This window comes from Eptatretus burgeri, chromosome 17 (genome assembly GCF_056783735.1).
Source record: "Eptatretus burgeri isolate ZD-2024b chromosome 17, Ebu_testis_v1, whole genome shotgun sequence".
NCBI classification, from domain to species: domain Eukaryota; kingdom Metazoa; phylum Chordata; class Myxini; order Myxiniformes; family Myxinidae; genus Eptatretus; species Eptatretus burgeri.
Genome location: NC_140977.1, coordinates 8726485 through 8749785, shown reverse-complemented (window position 1 = coordinate 8749785; position 23301 = coordinate 8726485). Strand labels below are relative to the sequence as shown.

The following is a 23301-nucleotide window of genomic DNA, read 5'->3' as shown; positions in this document are numbered from 1 at the left end:
ATGTGAATCTTATCCAGGTTCCTCCTGATGATTTATTCTTTGCTTTTTCCTTGTTCAGGTTCCTTTTGATGGCTCCAATGCAGGACTTTACCTATTTGGTCTTCATTTGATTTGAATTGAATCTAATTTTAATCCATTCTACATTCAATTGAATAATAATGAGAAATGTCATGGGGCAGGGTCAGGTGTCCAATCAAAGTGGGGTTGCATCAAAGCGAGACGTCTTGGTCCCCGGTCATCACTGCCAGCAGTTATAAAGTGGCATTTCTAACAAGTTCTAATGATGGTCTGCAATGTCTGATTGCTTTTTCAAGTTCTGAATGTAAATGTGTACGTATACTCGTATCGCACTGCCTGGTGAGATTGGGGTCGTTGAGCATCACTGAAGGCCCCTGTTGTTATTCTCAGGCAGCCTGACCATATCTGTCCATTTTGTAGTGGATTCCCGGTGAGTGCTGTCTTTGTGGTTACCTTGAGGGCCACAGAACAGCACTCTGCAAATTGCAAATGCATCGAGACATCGTTTAAGTTGGGCAATTTACCCGTCCACAAGGTTGGGTTCTTTACCAGTTTATTTAAACCCACGGAGGCTTCATATCCAATTATTGAGGTGATAGGGTTTGTTTTTCGTTTCACAAAAAACTTTTCTATTATACCACAATTTATTTTGTGAATCAAAATGGATTTTATAATTTTATAGTCAAGCCTCGGTCATTACGTCAGTGAATGCGTGTTGGAATATGCATATTATGTTAATGTAATTATTGGATTGTGATGATGGGTGATGATTCTGTCACAAACGCATTTGTTTTTCTTCTTACAGCCAATGTCAAACTACAGAACAGGCTTCAGTGTTGTGAATGATCCTCCACCCAGTGTGAATGAACCCGTGACCTCCCTCCTGACCGGGATGCTTTGCAAAAATCCGATGAAAAGACTCACGATGCAGGTGAGGGTTTGATACCATTATCAATGATTTGATTTTCATGAACAGGCATGTACACACACACACACACACACACACACACACACACACACACACACACACACACACACACACACACACACACACACACACACACACACACACACACACACACTGGGGTTGCTGAAGTCCTGTTGTTGTGGAGCAAAATGCTATTGTTCTCTCGTGGTGGCCTTTCCTTGTCATGTTTATATTTTATTCCAACACACTCATTATTATGTTTTACAGGAGATTTTGTGTCACACTTGGTTCAACAATATTCCAAGATCCCAGATAACCTGCCATGTTGAAGCTGCTGAAGGTAACCAACCAGCCTTCCTTTTGCACTCTTTAATATCGTCCGGTCTTATTGTTTCTCGGCAACATGGAGGCTCAGAAAGTGTAAGAAGAGAGTATGACCTGATAATAAGGCAGCGGAGCAACTATTGGATAAAATAAACTGGAGCGAAGTTGATGGTGCGCCATCGCAAATCCCCACGCTTCCCACCAAAAGCAAAGTTGACAGATGGCAAAGGGTTCCACCAGGAATGATCCAATATCAAATTTCGAATAAAAAAAAAATTCCATTTTGATCCCTATGACCCTCTGGGGCGTGACTCAGGGGTCAAATCCAAAAATAAATTCGTTAAATATTCACGGGTCCCCCAATGACGCTGATTTTTAGCTCACCTGGAACGTAGTTCGGGGAGCTTACGGGATATGGGATGGCATACCGTCTGTCCATTCGTCCACAAGCTCTCGCAACTTCTCTGAAACTCCACACATGATTTCCCTGAAACTTTACACAACCTTCATCACCCTGGATGTATTAAATTTATTCATGGCAGAACAAAAAATGGCACCCCGTGGGTGTCTACGGGCGTTGCCCCCCAAAATAGGAGTTTTCTTTATTCTCAGAAACTACACATGCAAGTCCAATGAAACTTGACCACAACCTTCATCACCCATGATGTATTAAAGTTTGCTCATGGCATTAAAATAAAAATCTATAGGTCAACCACCTCCCCCCCCTCCCCCTGTTGACCCCCTTGAAGAGTGCAGATTTTTACGCAGACGATAACTTTTGGTCCATCATGGGTGATGAAGGTTGTGGTCAACTTTCATCGAAATTGTTTGTGTGGTTTCCAGAGAAGAAAGCAAATACATATTTCAGGAAGCAAACCCCTGCATACCTCCCTCAGACCCTGATCTTTAGTTTTTTTTAATTTAATGTCATGAACAAACTTTAGTACGTCACGGATGATGAAGGTTGTGGTCATGTTTCATCAGAGTTGTGTGTAATTTCTGAGAAGAAAGAAAAAAATTCTCTTTCGTGGGGCAACCCCCCCCCCCCTAAACTCCCTCCGTGGACTCCATCAGATTCCGATTTTTTTTTTTTTTTAATCGTTTCTTTTTTTATGCCGTGAACAAACTTTGGTACATCACAGGTGATGAGGATGTGGTGAAGTTTCATTGAAATCGTGTGTGTAGTTTCAGAGAAGATGTAGCAAGTGTTTGCAGACGGACTGACGGACGGACGACTCGCCATCCCATAAGCTCTCCAGGACTCCATTCCAGATGAGCGAAAGACTTGACAGTTGTATAACCAGTTTTTGCCAGAAACTGCTCGTTACCACAACATGGCTCTTTAAACTAAACAACCAGTAATTTCCCGAGTGCTTTCGATCTTCCTCCAGGTGTAATATCAAATTTCAACGTTGATATGTCACGTTTTTACTCTGCTCTCCACTTTCAGTTCGCACCTGGCAACAAGAAACATTGCATAGCACTAAATACTAAAGAACTTGATACACATTGAATGCACAGAACACAATACGCAGCCAAACAATGCACATAACAACACAATACGCAGCCAAACAATGCACATAACAACACAATACGCAGCCAAACAATGTACATAACAACACAATACGCAGCCAAACAATGTACATAACAACACAATACGCAGCCAAACAATGCACAAAACAACACAATACGCAGCCAAACAATGCACATAACAACACAATACGCAGCCAAACAATGTACATAACACAATACGCAGCCAAACAATGCACAAAACAACACAATACGCAGCCAAACAATGCACATAACAACACAATACGCAGCCAAACAATGCACATAACAACACAATACGCAGCCAAACAATGTACATAACAACACAATACGCAGCCAAACAATGCACAAAACAATACAATACACAGCCAAACAATGTACATAACAACACAATACGCAGCCAAACAATGCACATCATGACACAATACGCAGCCAAACAATGTACATAACAACACAATACGCAGCCAAACAATGCACAAAACAACACAATACGCAGCCAAACGATGCACATAACAACACAATACGCAGCCAAACAATGCACATAACAACACAATACGCAGCCAAACAATGCACATAACAACACAATACGCAGCCAAACAATGTACATAACAACACAATACGCAGCCTTACGATGCACATAACAACACAATACGCAGCCAAACAATGCACATAACAACACAATACGCAGCCAAACAATGTACATAACAACACAATACGCAGCCAAACAATGCACAAAACAACACAATACGCAGCCAAACAATGCACATAACAACACAATACGCAGCCAAACAATGTACATAACAACACAATACGCAGCCAAACAATGCACAAAACAACACAATACGCAGCCAAACAATGTACATAACAACACAATACGCAGCCAAACAATGTACATAACAACACAATACGCAGCCAAACAATGCACATAACAACACAATACGCAGCCAAACAATGTACATAACAACACAATACGCAGCCAAACAATGCACATAACAACACAATACGCAGCCAAACAATGTACATAACAACACAATACGCAGCCAAACAATGCACAAAACAACACAATACGCAGCCAAACAATGTACATAACAACACAATACGCAGCCAAACAATGCACATAACAACACAATACGCAGCCAAACAATGCACATAACAACACAATACGCAGCCAAACAATGTACATAACAACACAATACGCAGCCAAACAATGCACAAAACAACACAATACGCAGCCAAACAATGTACATAACAACACAATACGCAGCCAAACAATGCACATAACAACACAATACGCAGCCAAACAATGTACATAACAACACAATACACAGCCAAACAATGCACATAACAACACAATACGCAGCCAAACAATGTACATAACAACACAATACGCAGCCTTACGATGCACATAACAACACAATACGCAGCCAAACAATGCACATAACAACACAATACGCAGCCAAACAATGTACATAACAACACAATACGCAGCCAAACAATGCACAAAACAACACAATACGCAGCCAAACAATGTACATAACAACACAATACGCAGCCAAACAATGCACATAACAACACAATATGCAGCCAAACAATGTACATAACAACACAATACACAGCCAAACAATGCACATAACAACACAATACGCAGCCAAACAATGTACATAACAACACAATACGCAGCCAAACAATGCACATCACGACACAATACGCAGCCATACGTTTACTCTTAAATAATTTGTGACACCTTTCAGCAGGCTACACTTTAATATAATCACCTGTGTATTATATCATTCTGGGTAAAGTCTTGATTATGCTGCTATAAATCTCTTCAGTCTTCAACATCAGTGAATAATTTACTCCTCTACTTAACTTCCCACGCCCCTCCGACAACGTCGGAGACGGGGGACATTAAAATGATTTCCGTCCGACTGACTGACCGATTATCCGTCCATGTACTTTTGTGTACGTCATATTTCAAAAACCATTGAACATTTAGCTTTCATATTCCACAGATCCATTTCTCATACCATCCAAAAGGTAGGGGACCTGGAGTATCATGTCCTGATTTGAACAGAGAGCCATGAACTTGTGTCCAATTGGATACTAAGTTGGACCTCATGTGTAAATAAATAAACTTTTTTTTCCACCTCTATTTTACATATATGATATTTTCACCTCATCTGAACTTGTTCTTGTTCTTGCTGTTGAGAATTGTGTAAAAATCCAAAATCTATGTAAATGAAAAATTTCCTCCATTTTTACAGCACCCAAGAGGAAGAAGACATCACAGCCGTCTATGTTGGAAGCACTCAAAGGCAGGCAGGCTGCATTTCCTCTTGAGGGGAAACAGGATGCCGTGGCTGCCGGGGCTGCACTGTCTCGCCGACGGCAGAAGGCTGCACCAACTTCCCAGGGGCAGTGCTCTGTACCGGCTCTCCAGAGGCAACAGCCTCCACCTGTGCTCAAGAGAATGTATCGGGCGGCACCAGTTCTCCAGAGAAACCAATTGGCATCGGCTTCCCAGGAGGAACAGATTGCGCCAGCTCCCCGGATGCGACAGCCTCCGCCTGAGCTCCAGAAAACGTCTCAGGCGGCACCAACTCTCCTAAGGAACCAAGTGGCACCGGCTTCCCAGGAGGATCAGACTGCACCAGCTCCCCAGAGGAACCAAGTGGCACCGACTTCCAAAGAGCATGTGGTACCTCATCGCAGGAGGAAAGTGGTTGGCCAGCAGAGAAAAACGAAGAGGAGAAATCGCTGAATATGATGAGGTAACCTTTCCCACTTTAAAATTTTCACAATAAGTTATCCCACGTCCACAAAGCGAACAGCGGGGTTAAGTGATTGTTTCATGTCTGTCCATCCTATCAGTTTATGATCGAGGAACAACTTATTTAAATTGAATGTTGTATTTTGAACATAAATGGGAAGATGAGTCTTTCGTTTTTCCATATATTGGTTCTGAATTCGTCTGATCGCACATGTACAGTTAAGTGAGATAATTTTTCTACTTTGTCTGTCTGTCTGTCTGTCTGCAATAAAAAATTTCAAATCATTCCAGACAGGAAACTTAACTTTTTCACGGATGTCGTAATGGACACAAGCAACAGGCACGAAGAACGAATGTAATGTGTTTGAAGGGGTTGAAGACCCTAACTGTCGAACACGAATCGCCTTCAGAATACTTCCAAGAAACATGCTATACAGTATGTTGATGTATAGCATGAGAAGGCGTGGCCTGTGGGGTGTGCATATCGAGTGAAGAAGTGACCATCAATATGGATGTGTGCAGTACGATACCGATCGATGGTGTGTGTTGTATGGTGATCAATCAAGCCTCCATCTCCTAAACCGCGACTCAGCGTCGTCTCATTACAGTGTTTAAGGGTAGTTGGTGTACGACTGCTTCAGTTGTGCTAAATTTCCACCCTTTTTTAAAACCAATCTTTAAAATCATCATTTTATTAAATGTGAAGTACGGGAGGGCCTTGCTGTTCGTCGGTTTCCCCTTCGTGGATTCGCTCTATTGCGATGAATTCATTGAGAGGCAAAGTTTGCAGATTGCAGTCAATGCGCTCGAATAATTGCGGGTTGCTGAAATATTTTCCACATTTATTCACCTAATTACCTTCGCATTCTGCGAAAGGTTATGTTTTGGTCGCTGTGTATTTATTTATTTGTGAATATGTGTGTTTGTTTGTTATTCGCATAACTCAAAGAAAGTATTCAACTGAATTGCATGAAATTTGGTGGGATGATTCGTGATTATCCAAGGACGATTTGTTTAGATTTTGGGAGTGATCGGGTCAAAGTTCAAGGTCATGAAAAGGTCAAAAACACTCTTTTGAGCATAACTTCCTTCATAATACAGCTATTGACATGCAACCACCGCCATATTGTTCCATGACGAGATACCTTTCGGATATGTAGTGTCGGATTTGATGTAATGTCATCGGAAGTGCGTCTAAATGACGTCACAAGATGACGTAAATTTTCAATCTCATCAGTTTTGATCATACCGTTTTGTAGGACTTGCCTTAAGGACGTCACACACCAAATTTGACTTCGATCGGATTGACCGTTATGACGTCATTGACGTTTGAACATGACGTTTTTAAATTGTGGCTAAAATGTCCTGATATTTTACATTCAAATATCTATATAATTTATAAAGCAAAGTCTCCCAAATCCAGGCATTAGGATCAGTACCAAAATATCTGTTTATTGATGTACAGGTTTTGCCAATTAACTCTGTAGTCAAGGTCAAGGTCACACTCAAGGTCAAAATATATATGTAGGCATAGCTTCAGATTTAATAGAGCTATTGACATGAAACCAACGTTAAAACGTTCAGTGAACTACGAGCTTTCAGGATGGTAGTCCCCGATTGGACGTGACGTCCCCGGAAGTGCGTCAAAATGACGGCAAAAGATGACGTCATTTTTCAACTTTTTAATTTTTCAGTGTTTATCATTCCATTTTGTTGGACTGCCTTCAAGGAGGTTACACACCAAATTTGACGTCAATCAGACTGACGGTTGTGACGTCATGGACGTTTTAAAATGACGTTTTTCAAATGTGCCCGGAAAAAAGTTGCGGCGGCGAAGGTATGCGCTCTACCAAGTGCCCGTTCTAGTTAATTAACATGGATTGTCATCATCATCATAATCATCGTGTCAAGTTTATCATCTGTGGAGAAGATTGTCATGGGGCCCGCAAGGCTAACCCCTGCTTTAGCGGGGAAAATGGCCTTTAAGTGTGTGTGTGTGTGTGTGTGTGTGTGTGTGTGTGTGTGTGTGTGTGTGTGTGTGTGTGTGTGTGTGTGTGTGTGTGTGTGTGTGTGTGTGTGTGTGTGTGTGTGTGTGTGTGTGTGTGTCAAGTTTATCATCATCATCATCGCGTCAAGTTTATCATCATTGTAATTAAAGGTAAGTTTCATGATCTTAATAACATAAGAAAATAAACTTTTTAGGTCATCTCGGTCGAGATGACCTAATAAAGCCGGACCAAATGTCCGTCCGTCCGTCCGTACATCCGTCAACATTTTTTCTTTCCGATCTTGATGAAACTTCGTATGTGGGTAGAGATCGATGAGTGTTGCACAACGATATAACTTTTGTCCAGGTTCAAGGTCAGGGACGAGGTCACAAGGTCACGTAAGTTATAAAAATCTCCATTTTCAAAACCTATCTCGTCTGCCATTCTGCAAGATATTCGGCAACTGTTTATTGATTATGATAGTAAAAAATATTATCTTGTATCTAACCGGACAGATTTTTGAATTTCCTTCCCGTTTGATCGTCACGTGATCTGGAAGATGGCCAAAAACGCCGATGCGATTGGCAAAGAAGGAAGGAAGGAGAAATGAAATATAAATAATATGGAATAGGCAAAGCCTAGAAGCGAACGTAGAATTCTTCTTACTCGCTTCTGACTTTACCTAAAACTTGTTCACAACTGTATACTTGCCAACTATACCATGGTACATGTAAGCACCGCACAGCTGATGATTTTGACGCAATTTCCGGTTACTTCGGCCTGGATTCGGGATCAGCGAACAAATAATGTAAATCGCGATTAAAAAAAAAATTTTTTTTTGATGATGCGGGAGATATCTTTATTAAAATTAACTTTGGGGGAAAAATAATTGAATAAATAAATAAATAAACGATCACTTCTGGTCAAGAATAAAAGAAATTAAAAGTTCTGGAAAGAGTTTCAAAATCACTCCCGGTAATGTTAAATACTAAATAAACACTTCCTGTCTTAAAAAAAAATCACCTTCGGAAATACAAAATTAACTTTGGGAAAAAAAATAATTGAATAAATAAATAAATAAACGATCACTTCTGGTCAAGAATAAAAGAAATTAAAAGTTCTGGAAAGAGTTTCAAAATCACTCCCGGTAATGTTAAATACTAAATAAACACTTCCTGTCTTGAAAAAAATCACCTTCGGAAGTACAAAATTAACTTTGGGAAAAAAATAATTGAACAAATAAATAAACACTTCCGGTCATGATCTCCCGGCATGCATCATTCCCCATGAAAAAAACCGGAAAAAAAAAACCCAGCAACAAAACAAAAAACGGAAGCAAAATGGTCATAGCCAACGACACGGATTCACAATTGCCAAGGTATTGTGTTGTTTTTGTTGTTTCCTATTCTCTCATGTGCACGCGTTAAGTAATATTCACAAGATAGAAATAAAACCCAATCGTGTTTATACACCGCACAGCGTTTAACAACAACCGGAAGCAAAAAGTCACAGCAAACGACACGGATTCGAAATAACCAGGGCTATTGTGTTGTTGTTGTTATTTCCTATTTCCTATTCTCTCACGTGCACGCGTTAAGTATTAAGCTCACTTCGTTGGCTATAAAACACATTTTTAGCCTTTTATATTTATACATTTTCTGCCGAAGGTGCAAAAGTATCAAAACCCGAAATGTAAACGTCGGCATTTATTTTCAAAATATAATTTCGCGCGCGCGCGCCAAAATGCCAAGTCATCTTTAACCAAACTGCGTAGTAGAACTGCGCAGTAGTCCGGTCATGGCGTCTGAGCAGTGGCCAGCGTGGTTCAGATTGACTGTGGTTTCTGGGGCGAAGGTGATTGTTAAGAAGTATGTCGGCGGTATAAATTTGAGTGACTGTATTGGTGATTTAATCACGCAACATCTTGACAACGAATATTCTGGCCGAACGATTGCATCAATTCAGTGCATCAGCAGGGATGATTCGCAGGCTCCTCTCGATCGTGCCGATATCTAACATAATCATAGGGCTGCAGGCTGTGGGGCGAGGCCACGGATCCCGGATGAGGGGATGTGATAAATTATGCTACATGCTTTGGGCTTTCTGATAAATATATCAATGAGTACATTCCATAATTAATGAATCTGGCATACAAAATGTTTTTTCATACCTGACATGTTACTTTGTGCAGTGTCACGAAACTTCTGTGGAATTAATAATTAATGAATTTGCGAGCTCTAACAATTTTTCAAACCTCAATATCTCTATAAATACTTGACCAATTTTCATTCTGAAAGTTGCATTATAATCAGTGAAGAATAATCTACAGGATTATCATAATCTCCGAGAGCTAAGCCTATTTTTTCGTTTTTTTTTTTTTTCTACAACCGGAAGTGAAATGTCCCCAGAGAGTGGACGGACCGGAAAACCACGTATTGCACTTACTGGTGATTCTGATGTGTTAATCCGGGTACGAAATGAACAATACATATTTATTAATTATGTCATTAGTAGTATTATCCTAGTGTATCTCTGTGAACTATTTCAATCTAAACGGTTAGTTTGGACTGTTTCGCGGTTACTGGAACTGAACATTGAGAACCTGTGGTATTATAGAGATGACCATCACCCCCACACGGGGGTAATTTTATTTTATCTTATTGATGCAGTAAAATAAGCCTGATGTTGCCTTAACATTAAGGTAGCTGGCTGAAGATCTTAGGGTCTTGAGTTTGTGCCCCTGTTGTGCTGTTGAAATAACACCATGAACTCCATCCAAAGTTATAATAAACCAAGAAAATTAACTTTATTTTATGGTATTAATCACTTTTATTCATGAAAATAAATAACAAAAACAATGCACAAACATGTTAATTAAGGTGACACTTCAGACAAATTTATAGTTGAAGTCCCTAACCCTATTTTCCCCATTACCCCTAAGTTTGCAGATTTTCGGTTCACAGGGATATTCAAGAATGTAACCCCCGTGAATGGCAAAGCCGTCCTGTATGTACCTGAGCATTGTGTGGGGTATCGTGTTCTATGAACCCTCTTTTTACCTCTGCCATGGAAGGTGAAGGAGGTTTTGTTTTCACCCATTTTTGTCTGTGTTGAGGATATCTCAAAAAGTTAGGAACGGATCCGGATGAAATTTTGTGGACATGTTCAGTGTGTGACAAGAACTAACTGATTAGGTTTTGGTGAAGATCCAGATCCGGATCCGACAACGAGAATTTTTTAAGTGATTCTTCACCATTGAGAGATAAGTCAGTCAGGTATGGGAGCATACGCCAAAGCAGCACGTCTCTGCGTCCACTTTCCGCCGGTACTCCAGGGGACTCCGTCTGGCCATCCTCCAGGCAGATGCCTAGCCCATCCCAATCTCCTTAAGATGCCGATCAACCTGCTGCAACCACGATGCATGTGGTCGGCCCATTGGCCTCCTCCACTCATGAGACTCCCTCGCTGAGAGAATCTGGTGAGCAGGATCAGCATCAGGAAAACGAGCCACATGTCCATACAGCCGGAGCTGACGCTCACGGACTATGCAGGTAACAAATCTCATTTGAGTCTCTCTCAGCAACCACTCGTTGGACACGAAGTGTGACCAGTGATAGCCAAGGATTCTCTGAAGAGACCTGGTACCAAAGGAATTAAGTCTCCATCTCAGATCCTTGGTCAGAGTCCAAGTCTCACATCCATAGAGCAAGACTGGAAGCACCAAGGACCTGAAGACTCGGACTTTCATCCTCCCGCACATGTACCGGCAGCGCCACACCCCATTATCCAGTGAATCCATGACTCCCCAGGCCCGACCCTGACGTCTTTTGACCTCTGACTCACAGCCAGCAGAGACATGAATATCATTGCCAAGGAAAGTGAATCTCTCCACGACCTCAACATCCTCACCACAAACAGACACAGACAGGACAGCAGCATCCAAGATGTCAATGAAAGCCTGGATCTTAGTTTTGACCCAGGAAACCCGTAATCCCAGCGGCTCCGACTCGTCATTCATCACCTCGAGGGCCCCCAAAAGGATATCTAAAGTTTCTGCAAAGATGACTGCATCACCTGCGAAATCAAGGTCAGGGATCTTGACATTCCCAAACGATGCACCGCAGCTTGATCTCTCTGACATCCTCCCAAGAATCCAGTCCATACAAGTGCTGAAAAGTGTGGGGCCAATACACACCCCTGACGAACTCCAGTAACAACTGGAAATAAGTCAGAGATGGTACCACCACATCTCACAGCACTCTCAGTACCAGAGTAGAGTTCAGACATCAGATCGATCAGTTTTGGTGTCACCCCACGAAGACCAAGAATCCTCCAGAGGGCATCCCAATTTACTGAATCGAACGCTTTATAGAGATCAACATTGGCTGCAAGCAGCCCCTGCCGAAACTCTCGTCTGCGTTCGGTGAGGGCCCGAAGAGCAAGGATACGGTCAATCGTTGAACTCTTTCGTGTAAAGCCTGACTGCTCTGGACGCTGGTGCTCAAGCACATGCTGGTGAACCCTCTCAAGAATTATCCGAGCAAAGACCTTGCCCGGCACTGAGAGCAGCGTCACCCCTCGGTAGTTGTTGCAGTCTTGGCGATCACCCTTCCCTTTCCTGAGAGGAACAACAAGGCCCCTCTTCCAATCAGTTGGGATGATGCCTGTGTTCCAGGCAGAGCACAGAACTGCATGCAACGACACGAGTGCAGCATTTCCACCAGCCTTGAGAAGTTCAGCATGGATGCCACAGATCCCTGGATCTTTACCCCCATTTCAACCAGTTCACCGCAGCAGTTTCCACAAGCGAAGGTGGAACAAAGTTGATTGGAGGGTCAGCAACAAGGATTGTAACACCACTGACAGCCAACTCGACAGCAGGTGGATCAGCCTGGTCCAACTGCTCAAAGTAACCGGTCCAGCGGGCTTTCACTTCGGACTCCTCTGTCATGAACCTACCACCCTCTGCTCTAACTGCAGTGCTCCGAGGGAGGGATGGGCTTGGATGAACGCATTGCACGAATTCCCCTGTAAGCAGGACAAGAATCCCTTGACCACAGCTGATGCTCTACCCCCTCACAGATTCCTCGCACATAGGCCTCCTTGTCCACCCTGAGCGCATGTACAGTTTTACGCCTCAGCTCCCTGAACAGCTCAGCTCTGCCATTCAGCCTGGCCCTGCAACTCTGGTCAATGGTGTCCAGTGCCCCTTGAGAGACAAAATTCTTTGTTGCCGTCCGGTGAGTTCCAAGACATCCACTGGCAACATCAAGGACTGTGGTCTTGAAGGCACTCCACAACTCTTCAGGACCTCCCAAAGCACCCAGACTCCTGAAATCTCCACTCAGCTTGTTCGCAAAACTCCTCAGCTACCCTCTTATCCTTGAGCTTGCCACCATTCAGCCTTGGCTGGGATGGTACCATTCTCCTGGATTTAAGGTGGAACTTAAGAGTTGCTACAACAATCTGGTGATCAGTATTGAGGAACTGAGCACTCCAGTAGACCTTGCAATTCTGGATCATCCTCCAGCGACCATCAACGAGGACATGGTCAATTGCCCCACTGCCAGTGTTGGACTACCAAGTCCAGCGATGAGCTTGTGGGCCCTAAAACCATGAACCGGCCACCTTCAGTCCATGACTTCTTGCAAAGTCAAGGAACTTAGTGCTATTCTGGTTCATAGTTCCTGACCCATGGGGATCAACACACGTCTCATAACCATCTATCTCAGTTCTAGTCGATGCATTGAAACCCCTAAGACTCGAAGTGTATCTCATCTGGGGCACTGATCAACTACAGACTCGAGCGTGGCATAGAATGCATCCTTCACGGTGAGATCACTCGCCTCAGTCGGAGCATAAACAGAGACCAGGGAAATGACACCTAAGGAGTGACGAATCCCTCGTCTCATAATACGCTCATTGACCAGTGTTACCTCAATTATCATTGGAGTCAGCTTATTGGACACAGCTACAGCAACTCCTTGGGATTGGTAACCATCAGAGTGACCAGACCAATACTAGGTGTAACCACCTACCATGATCTTGCCGCAATCCGGTCTCCGATTCTCAGAGAGTGCTGCAATACCGATGTCCAAACACTTGAGCTCAGATGATAACAGAGACAGGTGATCATCCTCTCTTCGGGATAGGACATTCCAGGCACCCACCCAAAGGTGTACCGCCTCAGGTTAACCCAGGGAGACCGCCGTCTGGTGGACGAGAGAGAGGGTGAAACTGATATATAGCATGATATCTCAAAAAGTTGTGGATGGATTCAGAGAGGGGTCCACCAGCTTTGCACAGTGACGTGGTGAAATCTTTACCGATTCTTCAATTGACAATTGCTCTCGTTCTGCCAAGTTTGATGGGGATCATCGATGGACTGCAATCTTCAACTCTCATCATAAATGTTCAATTGGGTTCAAGACTCCACCCTCTGCCATACCGTCTGTCATCCCTCAGGTCAGCAAGCAGCATCCTCTTCACTCTCTTCAGATCTTGATAATATCACAAACGGGTCCAACACGTGGAACATGCCTGACAAATCTCACAATATCTCTCCGAAAGGACAATTTGGACCCCTCCCCCCCCATCTACTTTCTCAACAATCCTCTGGAAGAAGTCCTTTCATTCAATCTTTTGGGTGTCACTATCTGCCATGATCTTTCCTGGGAAAAGCCACATCTCCAAGGTGGCCTCCAAAACCAGTCACCGACTGGGCTTCCTACATCGTGTAAAGTCCTTCCTCGGCCCACCTGAGCTCCTGACCATGTACAAAGCTTTCATCTGCAGCCTGATGATGTAATGCTCTCTGCTTTAAGCTGGTGCTATCGCTTCTCATCTCTTCACCTTGTAGAAGCCAAGGCATTTATGATCATTGGTATCTCCCCCCGATGAGGCTGAGTCTTTGTGTTTGTCACTCTCACCGCAGGCAGGTCAATGGTCTTTCTATCTTCTACCGTCTCTGCTCTGGTGTCGACAACCCCCCCCCCCCCCGGCTCTGTCTATTATCTGTCCAGCCCATATTTATGCAGGGTGCTCAAGGTCCACCAGCAACCCCTTTCTGGTAAAACTACCAACATCAAGAATCACTGCTTACCTTCACTATTTCATTCCTCTTTTTTTCCCCGACTTTGGAACAAACTCCCACACTCTCTTCAATCCCACTCTTCCCTCCAGGTCTTCAAAACAGCTGTTCACCACCATCTCTTATCTTCCCCCATCCAAAACCATGATCTTTTCTACCCCCGTTAGTCTACCCCATACCCACCTCCTTCAAATTCCCTGCTTTCCTTCCTGAAAGTCCCTGTCGTGTCCATCTTGTTTACCCCGTGCACCCTGCCCCCCCCCCCTCATATGGCTATTCCTCACCGATTTGTGCTTCCCTCTCCCATCCTTCTTGTCTCCTGCTCCCCTTGTTATACGTTCTGTGCTTTGGCTCTTATTTGAGCCTTTACATCGCCTTGGAAAAAAATCAGTCAGTACTTTACTGGGCCACTCAAGAACATTTATTTTCTTCTTATTCAGCCACTCCATTGTGGCGTTAGCTTTGTGCTTCAGGTCAATGTCCTGCTGAAACGTGAATCTCCGACCCAGTTTCAGATTCATGGCTGACTCAAGCAGGTCTTCATCAAGGATTCTCCTGTACTTTGCACCGTCCATTGTCCCTTCTATCCTGACAAGCTTGCCAGTCCGTGCCGATGAAAACAGCCCCATGACATGATGCTGCCACCTCCATGCTTGACAGTTTGGAAAAGTGTTGATTCAGGGCACAACATGTCAGCAAGTCAACACCATCCCAAGTATTGACTCAGGGGGTTGAATACTTTTGTAAATGAGATATTTCTGCATTTCTTTTTTGATTAATTTGTAAAAAATTTATAAAAACATGTTTTCTCTTTGTCATTATGGGGTATTTTGTGTCGATCGGTGACAAAATAACTAAATTTAATCCATTTTAAATTCAGGCTGGAATTCAACAAAATGTGTCAGTCAAGGGCATTGAATACTTTCTGAAGGCACTGTGTATGTGTGTGCAAGCGTGAGCACATGTGAAAGTTGCTGTTGTTGGCTGCTATCTGGTGGAACGGAGACCTCCCTGATCTCGTGTGTGTCGTCGGTTGTTATCTCCATTTTCCGGTTTCAGGGGATGGACCGAAGTCCTCCCAGGACTCAAGGTATCCATCTTCGCTTCAGTGAGGGATCACAGTTCATGGAGCAAGCTGTTCATCATTGCTGTTCTCAAAGTTTTGTCCCGAGGGCTCTTTTCAGGATCGTCACGGAACCCCGGACAGCCTCCAATTGTAGTTCGTTTGTTTCCCGTTTGTTTCCTAGCCTCCAAGAGCCTCGAAGATTCCCGGGGATGTTTTTTTTTTAAATCTCACTGAGGTTCTTCTTTATTATTCCCCTTGTTCCAATTATCACTGGTGTTGCAATTTTGACGCTCTTTAGCTCCCAAGCTCTTTTGATCTCATTTTTGAGGTCTTGGTGTTTGGTAGTGTGCATGTGCGATTTATTGTTTTTATTTTATTCCCATGCAGACCACAAAAAATGCACTGGATGTGGAAACTCCATCAAGGTAAGTCAATGTTAATGTTCCTTTTCATTTCCTCGTTCTATTTGCCATTCATAATGAGAGGGCAGATTTAATCGAACTTGCAACACACATTGAACAGAACACCACACATCAATGTTTTATTCACTTCATGTAAATTATCCTTCCTGATTTTGATAAGTTATGTTTATCTACAATTATGTTAAGCACAATGGAAACAAAGAACCATTTCCTCTGGGTTAATCCATTGGTGTTCCCATCTGAACCCTGAACTTATGTTGTGAAGGAAGACGGGTTCCTTCACAACACGTGTTCAAATCCCACATTTGACGCCATTGTTCATTGTCTCCTTCAACCATGCCGCCACTCAACACAAATGGTGATGAATTGATCAAATAATCATTGCAATTGTTGGATGCCTCAGCCTCATCGTCCAGGTGTGTAAGTGATATAAGCTCACGGGGTATGGCTACCAATCTTGTTCGAAGACCATTCCAGAGTTGATTTTGGTTGAAAAGGTCCAAGTGATAAAATACAGCCCCAAATAGAATTATATATATATATGATTGAACAAGTGATGCTTTTCAGTGGGAGGCCATTTACTCAAGGATTCATTGATTCTTGGTAGAGGAGTACACCACAGGGTTGTGCTTTTGCTAAGTGAACCTTGAGAAATGTCAGTTTTGAAGTGAAAATAATATCCTGAAACAAGGTCCTCTCCATGTGTCGCGTTTGATGCTCTTTGTGTTACAGACCATAAATGGCTGCAGTCAACGACAATGCAACATTTGCTGTAAGTTAAAGCTTCCGGAATTAAGATTGGGGACATTGCACTGAAGTACACAAATAATAAAATTAATTTCATTTTACTGAAGGAGTTGTAACTCCATCTGATAATGATTTTGTTAACTCCTTCACAGACTGCACGGCCAAAAACTCCACGAAGAACAGAAGCACCGGGAGACGGGATGGTGGGATCCCGGCAGTGGATGCTCTTGTGTCGATCATCGAATCGCAACAGCATCAGACATCACAATCACCAGCTCTGCAGAATCAGATGGTCATGCTGTTGAGTGGTGATGTTTTATCCACAACGATGCAGGATGTTTTCCGATCGATCATATGGGACCAGATCAGAGACCAGAGAGAATGTGTCTCTTTAAGAGTTTTGTACAATCCTTAATTTGATGTTTTGTTGGTTCACAAGAAACAATCAACAAGTAAACATCATGGTTCATGCAATTATTAGGTACATTTGTGCACCTGAACCCAAACCTCGTTCCATAACTGCCCCACCACAGTGACCTTCTGAATGCGAAATTCCTTCCAGTGTGTGTGTTGTTTTTTTTCAGCTGGAGAAATATCTCACAATTTTTTGTTATTTTCCAGGTCGTTCCAATAATTGACTCAACTGCTGACGCTGAACTGTAATCATCAAAACTTCTTACTCTCCTGCCTGTTCTTTTCCAGATAATTATTTGCAGGCCACCATGATGCAAGCTGGCAGCCTTCAGACAAATATCTCCTCACTGTGACCTCCCCTTTCCCCTCCCCAAGTGTCTGACAATCTTGCCCTACTGTTGAGGTGACTCCAACAAATTTCTCCACAGCTGCTGACCCAGAACTCTAATCATCAAAACATCTTACTTTCCTGTCTGTTCTTTTCAAGATAGTTATTTGCAGACCACCATGATGCAAGCTGGCAGCCTTCAGACAAATATCTCTTCACTGTGACCTCCCCTTTCCCCTCCCCAAATGTCTGACAATCTTGCCCTACTCTCGAGGTGACTCCAACAAATTTCTCCACTTCAGCTGACCCGAAACTTCATTCATCCAAAACTGATCCTCTCTGCTCCTCTTTTTGAGATATTTTTGAGGGTCTCCCTGATGCAGGCAGGGAGCTGTCTGAAAAAAAAATCTCTTCAATGTGACCCCCTCCACACCTCCCCTCTCCCCCTCCCCCACCATCGACTTCAACCTCCCAAGGTTCACCTTCCATCTTCCTCCAATTTTTCTCTTCCAGTCTGTTGTCCTGTGCTCTCCCCTCCATGTCTTCAAGTTTGCTGTCAACCACCAACCTCACATTTAGTTTGGTAAACACTTTGGGTTTAGTGTTTCAGATTTTCCCACCCTCTTGTACCTGAGATTTTACAGTCATTGTGTTGTAGTTCTGTTGGCCTTCCTCCCATTCTGTTCTGGTCTTGGGTCAAGCCGATGAAGTCTTTGTGCCTCCTGTGTGAAGTGGGGCCATCGCCGTAAAATATAAAACACACAGGAAATGGCACATTAGTAGGGTGAATATACTGGTTCTAGCTCACTTTTCCCCATGTAAATGAATGGGGGATTTTCAGCGATTCCCTTTTTTTTTCCCTAAAAATAAACCCCCTTTTTATCCGTTTTTCCCTGCTGTGCAGGGGTTTGGCTTTTTGTGAGGCAATGTTTTATGGTCGGATGCCCTTCCTGGACGCCTCTTACAACACAGGGATATGGTACACCTATTCTAACCGGGGCATACACCGGGACCAGTATACTGGTACTCATTTCGCCGACCTCGGAAGGATGACAGGCTGAGTCAACCCCCTGGTGTTAATTCAGCAGCTGAGCGGGATTCGAACTCGGGACACTGGGATCCCAAGCCGCCACCCTAACCACTAAGCCAACACCAGGCTTTGTATATATATAACCAGGCTATCCCAAGGTATATTTATTTGTCTCCCCTTTAACCTGGAGGTTGATCAGCTCACTCATTGAACCTATAAAGATTTGTTCATTCTCAAATTCCTTCAATAGTTTAATTTTCTTTGCACAATAATCCCCATCTAAAATATTGACAAACAAAACATTTGAATCTTTATATTTTTGAAGATACCCCTTTTGTGCCATTACGAAATGATAAACTTCTCTTAATGATCTTGTTTGACCACCTCCTGAGCCACATATCATTTTGAGATTATAGTAAATTGTTTTTTCATTGTTCAATTGATAACCATCAAAGTTTTCAGTCCATTCAAGGATATTCATTTTTTTCTTTACATCCTCTAACTTACTACTTTTTAAATTGATTCGCTTATTTGTTTTATTTACCTTTGTTTTAGTTATTTTTTCAATAAGACTTATTTGATATTTTTCACATTCATTATGTTTTCCATTTATATACCAAGACTGAGATTTTCTCCACTCTTTAGTTTGATTAATACTTGGTTTAACCATTTATATATTGTGAAAAAACCAAGTGTAGCCCTTAAAAAACCCTAACCCTTCTTCCCATCGTTAAAACGCAATCTATTTTATACACTCTATCATACAATATCCATATGGAACACAATCTATTCCATTATCTAAAATAAATCTCTTTTCATCAAAGGCTCCTAATGCCTTTTTATTTACTTCTTCACTATATATGTTATGTTTATAACTTCTTATTGTATTCATTTTCCTGTATTCTTCTTTCTTATTCATCAAACAATTATAATAATTTCTAAAAGTTATTGATTTCTTTATTACATATTTCTTTATTCCCTTTAACCTCTTATCAATCTGATCACCATACTTATAAGCATATGCCTTTGCTCTCAATCCAATAAACTCACTCATTACTTTTCCACCCAACTCATCCTTAAACTTACCAATAACCTTTTCATTCTTTTTGGAAAATAACTCGCTCTTCTTGCTGAAATTACTTGTATCATATACTCCAATATTTTTCTTCATATCTTCATAAACATCATCAGTTTTTATATCTAGGATAAAACTATCAGTGTCCATATACAACAATGAAACATTTTCACCATACTCTTTCTTTAAGTCATTATACAAATAATCATACATCAATATCTTTGATAAATCAAGAACTGCTGTTCCAATATAAATTGGTTTATCCATTACAATACTTTCCTTTTTCATATGAATTGCAGAAAAGTTCTCTGAAAAAACCTCTTCTCTCTCAAAACTTGGTTTATTTATCAATCTCGAAGCTTCTTTCCAAGATGTTGCGAATCTAATGTTTTGCCTGTTTCTAACATTTTCCATAGTCTTTCCAAATACAGCATTATTCATTCATTTATAAAAGTCCCCTTCAAATTTTACTTTTGTATTTGCTCTCATATCTGTATTGAATTGAATATACTTTTTCACCCAAGGACTTTGTTTAAATTTTAAAACTCTATGAATTTTAGCTACTCTCAATCCTTCTCTCAAAAACTGTTTTAAGCTTCTCTGATGCAAAACATATCCCTCTTTATCATAGAATGTTGTTAATAACTTTTCTGTTGATTTACCTTTAATATTAAAACTTTTATGATAATCACTTAACCATTCTTTCTTTGGGGTTTCTTTCTCACATGCAAAAGGAAGATCTTTATGCTTATTATGAAGATCACTCGGGTACCTCAAATCAACTTCAAAATAATAACCTTCTTCTTCGTCATTCAATTCCTCTTGAGAAGAAATAACAATATTCATCAAAGCCTTTTCATAATCCTTTTCTTCCACCCACTCTAATTTACCATAAGGCAGAGATTGAGACATTGCCCATCCATACAAATTATTAGCATCAAAATACATCAAATAATTACTATCTTTTTCACTATCATAATTTGGAAGATATTTATTATTTGCTTTAGCATATCTTTTTGAACATACTTGTGATATTCCACCTCTCTTGGACTTCTCAATCATCAAAAGCATATCAACATCACTGATTAAATCTATATCTTGTTTTGTCATTTTCAACATTGCACTCCAAGCTAAACCAGGAGCTGTGAAATAGTGGGCAGGATCTAATCCATCACAATTTTTATTATGACAGAGTGATCTAAAAGCTTCAAACACATCAGCTAACAATAAAACATCTGTTTTTAGATATAAATCGTGATATTCTCCAAGGTTCTTTATCTTAAATAATTTCCATATTTCTTGTGCGTGTTTATATTCCTTATCACTTATCTCTTCTTCATAAAGGTTATTATAGAAACTTTCTTTTGATGGAAGTTGTGTTTCTTTAAATCTCATAAATGAATCCATATAATCATAAGGATAAATTCCCTTACTTGTAAGAATTTTCTCTTTACTTTGAATTTCATTCCTTGTTTGAATTTCCTCTCTCGTAAGAATTCCTTCTTTAATCAGAATTTCATCTTTAATCAGAATTTCCTCTTTAGTTAGAATTTCATTCATTGTTCGAATTTTCTTTATGATTAGAATTTCATCTTCAGTTAGAATTTCTTCATTAATTAGAGTTTCCTCTTTACTTTGAATTCTCTCTTTAATCTGAATTTCCTCTTTAGTGAGAATTTCCTCTTTTGGAAAGAATGAATTAAGATTTGGAAAAGAGTCCGTGGAGCTTAGATTTGATGCGAGGTAGGCTAGTGGTGTTCCCATAAACTTGTAAGAATCAAGAAACCGAATACGAGTTATAGGTTTTGTGAATATCATTTTTGTAAATGAAATATACTTTTGACTTGTGTTTGTTATGGCAGAAATATTCCCTGGTGTTTTTGAAAGTTCATTTATAAATAGATGTGTATCATAGTTGGCGCTGTTGTGAAGAAAGACTGGAATAAAAGAAGGTAATTTATAATTAAGATTACAACAGGAATGAGCGGGACCTCTATATTTACCAGTAAGACGACAATGATCCCTAACTTTTGACTCCTTAATTTCCCCCTCACAAATATGACAGATATTGTTCTTTCTAAATTCTAATTTTTCTTCTTTGGTTAATTTCATCGGTTCATTTGTTTCTTTCATTAATTTCGTGAGTCTTATACAATCCTTTTCTAATCGTTTTACAAACTCTTGTGAAGCTTTTTTCCACGATAATCTTCAAGTTTGTTATACTTTTCTCCAACAGATGATTTGATAAAATAACAGAAACCACAAGGAATATGTTTTTGATATTTATTTGTATATGATTCTTTTGGATTAGGAGAAGCAGTATTAATCTTTTTAAGGATACACTCAAAATCAGCGTATATCACAAATGGGTGCATGATAGATTTATTATAATCTTCAAAAGAAATCTTTTCACCAGGTTTAGGCATTGTAATTACAGCTGATTTATGATTACTACAATATTTTGAATGTTGTTCTAATCGTTCTTTTGTATGAAATGAATTAAGACATCGCTTACAAGGATATATTTTGTTTGCTGTTCTGAATACCTGAGAAGAGATTAATCTTGATAAATTATTGATGTATGTGTAATGTGAATTCTTTCCAACACTAAAATATAAAAGATCAATGTGTGTTTCTTCATTTTTATAGTTGTTTGAAATTTTTAATATTTGAACTTTGTTTGTATCCGTTAATCCATATATATTAATAGAAAGATTATTCTTTTTCTCAAATTTAGGAATATCTGTTAGTGGCATTGGGAATTTAAAATCTTTAATGTCCAAGGTATTCTCATATTTCATATATTGTTTTACTCTTTCTGAATTACATTTTGGTGGATGTAAGTGAGCAAGAACAGACCAGAGAAAACATTTATTATCATTGTTCTTAATATTAACAACTGCCTTCTTTAGTTTTATTTCTTTTGGTAATTCAATATAAGAAGAAGCTTTAAGAGGGTTTGATTTTAGAATGTGTATATCTAAAAAGATGATTTTTTTAATATTGAATCCACTTCCTACCACTGTATTATCAACATCCTCCTCTTGTCTTGATAGTTCTTCATAAACCCCACTATTCAAAAAATCTTGAAATGATGTTATAAAATGAAGATCTGTTCTCATATAAGGAGTTTGTTCTTCATCTTGTCTTTTCATATTCATTTTCACTCCCATATAAAACTTTAAAGTTTTCATTTCTTTTAATGTCTTTTTAATAAATTTTTCAACATCGGGTTTCACAATTTCAATTGATTCAGCTATTGATGATGGACCGGGTTCTCCAAATTGAAAAATCCTTATTTTTATATGCCCTTTAAATGCCCCATCAGTGTTTTCAATATAATAGTCTCCCTTTACTTTAAACTCATTTTTCTTGTGTTTTTGTGATTGAAGATGTTTATTATAACTACTCTTCAAAACATCCTTTGAACAGATATCACAATGTTTTCTTTCCAACTCAAGAGGAGATATTTTATGAAACAGATTAAATGTGTGTTTGTTGGTTCGGAGGTGTTTTCTATAATGTTTATATTCGTGATTACAAACATCGCAGT

The 23301-nt window shown here is 40.5% G+C and overlaps 1 protein-coding gene across 1 annotated transcript; it reads left to right on the top strand.

The window, feature by feature from the left end:
* Window positions 1-4: 4 nt before the first annotated feature.
* LOC147009247 (uncharacterized) lies at window positions 5-19247 on the top strand. The gene is made up of 6 exons (XM_085862492.1): window positions 5-949; window positions 1214-1286; window positions 5083-5589; window positions 16120-16157; window positions 16887-16926; window positions 17054-19247. The coding sequence occupies exons 1-3, from the start codon at window positions 785-787 to the stop codon at window positions 5577-5579; spliced, it is 735 nt and encodes a 244-aa protein (XP_085718618.1). The 5' UTR covers window positions 5-784; the 3' UTR covers window positions 5580-5589; window positions 16120-16157; window positions 16887-16926; window positions 17054-19247.
* Window positions 19248-23301: the final 4054 nt, after the last annotated feature.